The following is a 7,297-nucleotide window of genomic DNA, read 5'->3' as shown; positions in this document are numbered from 1 at the left end:
TTGTACATATATATGTATAAATAAATTAACCATTGATTTGATTATGGCACATGTAAATTAATTAATTTGTGCATAAAATAATTGACTAGTGAGAATGATAAAGAGGATGGTGCATGTCGACCTCTCTCTCTCTCCCTCTCTCCGTGGGCCTGACTCCACTCTTACATGTGCTAAAATTTTTAATGCCCACCAATTTTTGTTTGAGAAAATAACTTGTGAGAATGATTAATTAGAGGTAGGAGATAAGTGTATTCATACCTTCAAAATTTTGATCATTGAAAATTTTTCCAAGTTTGGTTTTTGTTATATAAAACCATATATTAATTCAAGCGGCTACTTTTCAAAGTTAAGAATTTTAATCAAAGCATGATGTAGACATGAAAAAATTAGACCAGTCATGGGGCTTGGTCCTGGGTTTGACTTTCTCGACCATTAACCCTTTGCCTTTGCCCTTGTCACAAAAGTAATACTTAAATGCACAAACGTAGTACAGAAGATATGAGAGTAATTTGGACAAATAAATCGTATTTTTTCATGTCTACTTCAAATTTTGGTTAAAAGTCCATAACTTTAAAGTGTTGACTTTGATTTTATTTTCAGAAAATAAAACTCCCAAAAGTCCACTTTTTTATAATTTTTCTTAAAAGTTTTAGGCTAAACTTATTTTAATATAAATATGTTGATATGTAGATTTTTTCCACTTTATTAAGATGGTCGATAATTTAATTAAAAATCAACGATGTGTCACTTTTTGTGGATTATTATTTCCTTAAGAAAATAAATTAATTAATAATCTGTCTTCAGTATTTTCTTCTCATGAAATGCTATTGAAAAAAGTAGCTGCTTGAATTTGGTTTTATATAGCAAAAATCAAACTTGTCAAAATTTTGAATGATCAAAATTTGGAATGAATACACTTTTCTCCTACCGCTAATTAATCATTGCGTGTGATAGGTCCATATAACAACCACACAAAAATTAGTGGGGAATTATTTTTTTTTAGCACATATAAGAGAGGAGTCAAGCCCAGAGGGAGGAGCGGTCGACATGCACGCCCTTAAGTCAAAAGAAAATAAAATATAAACAACTAGTCAATTATTGCATGCACAACTTAATTATTTTAAATGTGCCATAATCAAATCAATGGTTAACTTATTTCTATTATTATTTCTGTTTGATAGGTCCATATAATAAACAATTAGCAAACGATTTCTTGTCACATTGTTACCAAACATAATAGATTGTTCGCTAAAATTTGATAAAAATTGACATAAAACTAACACTAAAAAAATTCATTCTGCCACTAAATAATTGAATGTTAAAGAGTCTCGTAAACGCTCAATTACACTTTTTGAGAACATCCAATTGATGTCTTAAAGTTGGAAAAATTGAAGGAATTTTTTTTCTTTGAATAAAAAAGTTTGGACATAATTTTCTATGATTCTAATTCAAACATAGCGTTAATACACCAAGAATGCGCACTTGCATATATACAACGGTGGAAAATGAAATTGACTAGCATTGGAATAAAAAAAATGGATGGTTTTGAAATCAAGTCAATTTATTCTCTTGATCATCATAAGTGGGTTGCTAAAGAGAAGTTGTAGTCAACTTATTCTCTCGAGCAAGTGGGCTACTACTAGTACTACTAATGAGAAATTCTCCGATGGTGAGGGGGAACATCTAGATACATTGGCTATGCCATTGATGGATATCTTCTTTGTTTATGTTCCACACAAAAAAAAAAGGAAAAAAATAATAATGATGATGAGGTAAAGGTCTAATTATTCGGCCCATTTATTGTTTTTAAATAAATAGTACGGAAAAATAACTTCATTTCTTGCTTATTTATTTACTTTTCATTTTTTTTAAAATTTTTTTTGTTCATATCACGCCCGCTTAGAACACTCCATAATCCAACACCAGACACATGCAATCTCCCATCCCACATGCACCGAATAATTATAAAATAAAAAAAAATTGTGAGAGAAAGTTTACAGCTGTCGATGCAGTTGTTCTTCTAATTTTGTGATTTCGTTGTGCTTGAGGGGATGCCCTAGTTGCCTCTATGCTAGTTGTACTTGATTGTCTTTATTTAATAAAATCCGTCCCCTTGGGTTTTGTTTGCTTGGATGAAAAGTGAATAAAAGTGAAGTGAATGAAAATAAAATAATTTTTTTATAATTCATTTGACTAGCATGAACTTTTTTGAAGGAACTTATGAGAAAATATATTTTTAATTTTTTGTCAACGATTGTGATGTCGGGCCTCCAGAACACCACCCCATAATTATGTGATTATCGTTGTGCTTGAGTTGGGATTTATCCCCCATCCCACAGTGCACCGAGCAATTATCAAAAAAATTCCTTTAAGGAAAGCTTACAGTTGCATATGTTCTTCTAATTCTGTGATATCGTTGTGCTTGAGCTGGGATTTATCCACTCTAGTCTCTTGTTATTCTCTTAGAGGGGATGCCCTTTGTGCTAGTTGTACTTGATTTATTTATTTAATAAAATTCTTCCACTTGGGTCTGTTTGCTTAAATGGAAATCAATACTGAAAAAAAAAAAAAAAAATCAATACTGGAAAGTGAAAAAAAGTGAAGTGAAGAAAAATAAAATATTTTTTTTTAGAATTCATTTGGTTGTTAGAATGAACTTTTTTTAAGAAACTTGTGAGCCACCGAGCAATTATAGAAAAATTTCCCTGAAAGAAAGCTTACAACTGTAGATGTTTTTTTAATTCTGTGATTTCCTTGTACTTGTTATTCTCTTTAGAGGGGATGCCCTCTATGCTAGTTTTACTTGATTGTATTTATTTAGTAAAATTAATCTGCTTGGGTTTGTTTGATTTGATGGAAATCAATGGTGGAAGGTAAGGTGAAGGAAAATAAAATAATTTTTTTAGAATTCATTTGATTAGCATGAATTTTTTTTAAATATATATATATATATATCATTGATGATAATATCAAGACTCCTAAAACACCCCATAATTCATTGCTGAACATATGCAATATCCCGTCTAATATGGAACAACCAATTATCAAAAATAATTCTCTCAAAGTGGTCCTAAAATGAGACGTGTATAAATACGATTGACAAGAGAGGAGACACACACTAATAGAAAAAAGATAACGAAATCACATGTAGCCAAGTGACACATTAAGGACGATTTCTCATTAATAATTAACCACATTGACATATTGTGGGAAGATGAGATACAAGAATATTTTACAATTATAAACTAAAAAAAAAAGAAGTAGAAGAAGAAGAAATAACTTCCCTATTTGACTTTTGTGGGGAAATTAGGTAGGTCTAGTTTTTTCATAAAATATTAAAATATCTAGACATGATGAAAATTCGACTCCAAAATTTAAACACATATTTTAATGGATCAAACAGTGGGTTTCCAAAACATTTAGTAGATGAGCAGTGATAGAGTGTCCGAATTAAGTATCAAGATGGAGGTGGAGATGGAAGCACGGTAAGTGCGAGCACCCCGCTTACTGCGGCTGCAATGGCTCCGACGATAAATGCTGGTAAATTGCCTCCTCCAAATAGGGCATCCCATGGTCCACTCACTACAGACACAATCATCTGTTTCACACATTTATAAAACATATTAGTCTACATTTGAGTCACCTCTATTAATAAATTATTCATATTATACCACAGAATTATCATTCGGTTATTATTGGTTACTAGTGTAAAATGTTTGAAATTCTAAATAAATAAAATTTGGTAATAGAGAAAACAAAGGATATATGGCATATATTATACATATCAATGGATCATATGTTCATAAATATGCTAGAAGGAAGCAACTCAAATCGAACTTATTGGTGTAATAATAAAATCTCACCTGTGGTATAACTATTGCTAAATTCAGAACTCCCATAGAGAGACCTACATGTGACATTCAAACATTACAATCATATTAGAAGAAGGCCTTAACAATACCCTAAAAATGTTCAAAATAAGACTTGTGAATAAATTTTAAAATAAAAATAACCAAAAAAAAAAAAAAAAACAAAGTTGAAAATCAGCACATGCTTCTTTACCTTGTCCTGAATTAGAATTGGTAGAAAAAATGGATGCTAGAGCATAGGGAACAACAGTAATCACCTGCACAACCATTAAAAAGATAATTAATTATTACTTATAAAAAAATAATTAATTATTGCTATAAAATGAGTACATTGAACCTACTTATATACAAATGTCAACATTTAGAAAGCCTAGGGGCTAGGAGACATAAAGTAGTTCACAGCTGGGCAACCTTTCTCGAGGTCTCTTATAATTGAGCTTATTTATATACTATAGTTGCCTCGATATTCCATTTTATCTATATATATATATATATATATATACAAAATTGCTTAGCTTGTTGACGTGAACGTTATTCCACATTTAAACATTTTTTTCTTAATGTTCTACAAAACTTTGAGGAAAGAAAGTAAAATACAATGAGCTGAAACTTGACAAAGATTAAAAATTACTACTTTGAAAGTGAAATTTTCAAGCGAAACAAAACTTGTATAAGCATTTAAGCACCTTGTAATTTGTTTTCAAGCGACTCTAGTCAAAGGAGAGCTATACACACACAAATATACATACATATATATATATAGAGATATATATATCAGAAATTTGGATATAATTTTAATTTACAAATCCTTGTTCTTCTTTAAAGCACAAGCTTTTCTGGCTCTTTTTTTTTCCAAAAAAAAAAAAAAACCCTTTTCTGGCTCACCAACAATAAGTGCCGCGGGACAGACTCATAAATAGGAACATGATAAGTTCATATCATAGATAAAGTATGGTCCAGATCGAGTCCAGTTCATAGATAAGTTCTATATATATATATATATATCTAGTCTGATATATATATATATATATATGTATATAGTCTGATATAATTCACTGAAGAGGTGTAGAAATTAATCAAACAGCTAAAAACCCCAAATATAGTGACGTTGTACCAAGTACGCGTTCACTGTCAGAGAATACACGTGGTACTCTAGACACATTATTTGTAGCATGAGGGTTGTTACCCACAATTGGTGGATTGTCTATTACTATATGTTTTAATATTAATTTTGAAAAAAAAAATTATTTTTTCTTTTTCTTTTTATTTGCCAAAGAATAAATTTAGTTGACAGTCAATTGATGTGAAGAAAACATAGAGCTCCGAAATTATAGATTATACGGTGGATTACATATTTACGGTCAGTCAATTATAACTCGATATATAAATAATTTTATTTAAAATTAACATTTTAAATGAAAACTCACCGAGAAAGGGATGCCCAGGACGGCAAATAGAGCAAACGCGCCAATCTTCACCCCAACAGGTGGCGGCAATGGATCGGCCCCAGCACCACCTACGGTGGGAAACCGCCTCGTGGAGTCGGCCATTTTGGTGATCAACACCGTCATGGCCAAGCAAATCGCAAGCAGAAAGTTGGCACCCGCCCAAAGCCGCTTCCCTGCAGCACCGCCGCCACGCCCCACGACCTGCAGCGTCAGCGACGTGATCCCCAGCACCACCGAGTTCAGCATCAGACCCAATGAACCCGCGTGTACACCCTTATCATACATTCTCCCTTCCCCTACCTTTCCTCCATAAACTTCCTTCCCCATCCAGTCCGTATCGTACAACAGAAACGGAAAGAACCCAATCCAATTCAGACACGTCACCATAAGCAGAATCCACATGGTCCTAGGCAACTCCTTCAACGCACCAAATATTTCCCCAAAAAAGGGTAACCTCCCTAGTCCCTTCCCTTTAAAGTCACCGGAAGTTTCCGGTTTGGGTAGATATATAGGCTTCTCGTGTACTGTTGTAAATGCTACCACGGTTAGGCTGAGTAACAGAATAATGGAGAGAAAAAAACAACTCTTCAAATTTGCACAGTAGACATCACATGCTTCAGTGATTGTGAATGGGAACATATTGTGGAGGTGACTGTATGATCCGGCCGCATAGCCGAGCACGTTTCCGACCGCCATGAACAGGGAGAATAAGGCGTTGGCGGTTCTGGTTCGGCTTTGGTCGTTGCCGGAGAGGTCGCCTAGGAAGGCACGACAGGGTCCCTGGACCATGTTGTTGGCCACGTCGAGGATCCAGAAGCCGGTGATGAAGATGACGATGGCGCGGGGCTTGGGGGTCTTTTTGGTGGTGGGGTCGCCGAGGTGGCGGCCGAGGTCGGCAGAGAAGCCTATAACAAAGATGGCGGCGGAGATGAGGACGGTGCCGGCCGCGATGAAGGGGCGGCGGCGGCCGAAACGGGAAGTGCAGCGGTCGCTGTAGTAGCCAACGACGGGCTGCACCACCATGCCGGAGATGGGGCCGCAGAGCCACATGAAGGTGGCCCACATGTGGGGGATGCCAAGGAGCTGGACGTACGGGGTTAAGAGGGAGAGCTGCAAGGCCCACACGAAACAAATTCCGGTGGCGATGGACGCCACCATTATTACGTCTCGCAGTGGGGCTGGCGGGGGTAGTGAGTCTTTTTGGAGTTGCAGAGCTGAAGGAGGTTTTTGTTTATCATCTTTCATAGCCACACCATTCTCCATTTTCTCGCTCTCTCTGTCTATTTAGCTAGATCAGTGTGTGTTGTAGATGAATGCCTTGTTCTCTGTTTATGCTTATATATATAGGAACATAATACACACACTGTGTGTGATGATTTTGGCGGCATTGCTTGGCCGGTGTGGGAAACTTGCAACTGGTGGGGTCTGATAAAACTGTCCTAATCTTTGGGAATAAGATCAACTAATCACTGTTTCAAAGCTTTATTCAATTTTTTTCTAACCCATCAAATATTGATCATTTTATAATTTGTGGCGGACATTTGCAGTTATTCACCAACCCTAATTATTTGATTGTAATTACATTTGTAGTGATTAGAGTCCTCCCTGCAATATTGCAGGGTGACAATTTGTTATTTTCGTGACAGTGTCAATGTAAGGGTATTATATTAAGTAAATAAATTTAAAATTAATTTATTTAATAATTGTGTGAAAAATCTTCAACATTAGCCCAACCCATTTATAAACGTGTTAACCCGTTTAATGACCTGTTTATCAAAATAAGACATTTAATATTTAATCAAATACTAAATAATAGAAGAAAAAAAAATGATATAATTAATCCAAATATTTAAAATAAAAAGAAAAATTATAAAACATAGACAATATTTATGTTGAAGGACTTAACTATTCATAATAATTGGGTTTAAATAAGTAACATATTACATAGGTCATATTCACGATTATAATATGTTGAGTTAA

General features: G+C 34.5%; 1 protein-coding gene across 1 annotated transcript; it reads right to left on the bottom strand.

Annotated features, from left to right (window-relative positions):
- Positions 1–3,148: 3,148 nt before the first annotated feature.
- On the bottom strand, positions 3,149–6,643 carry LOC132274603 (sucrose transport protein-like). The gene is made up of 4 exons (XM_059775920.1): positions 5,297–6,643; positions 4,063–4,126; positions 3,864–3,907; positions 3,149–3,598 (listed from the first exon to the last, which is right to left on the bottom strand). Exons 1-4 carry the CDS (start codon positions 6,578–6,580, stop codon positions 3,458–3,460), a joined length of 1,533 nt encoding a protein of 510 aa, XP_059631903.1. The 5' UTR covers positions 6,581–6,643; the 3' UTR covers positions 3,149–3,457.
- Between the last annotated feature and the right edge of the window lie 654 nt (positions 6,644–7,297).

Source organism: Cornus florida, unplaced genomic scaffold, assembly GCF_030987335.1.
Source record: "Cornus florida cultivar Cherokee Brave unplaced genomic scaffold, ASM3098733v1 CherokeeBrave_3.0.0_Hap2_Chr09, whole genome shotgun sequence".
Taxonomy (NCBI): Eukaryota; Viridiplantae; Streptophyta; class Magnoliopsida; order Cornales; family Cornaceae; genus Cornus; species Cornus florida.
Note: the sequence above shows the minus strand (reverse complement) of the source record. Positions and strands in the feature narration are given on the sequence as shown.

Excerpts from the sequence above, each read along its gene's own strand:
- LOC132274603 (XM_059775920.1), bottom strand. The coding sequence starts at position 6,580 with ATGGAGAATGGTGTGGCTATGAAAGATGATAAACAAAAACCTCCTTCA. Across the intron at positions 3,908-4,062 it reads CAATTCTAATTCAGGACAAG|GTCTCTCTATGGGAGTTCTG; the intron begins GTAAAGAAGCAT and ends TGTCACATGTAG. Across the intron at positions 3,599-3,863 it reads TAGCAATAGTTATACCACAG|ATGATTGTGTCTGTAGTGAG; the intron begins GTGAGATTTTAT and ends TGTGTGAAACAG.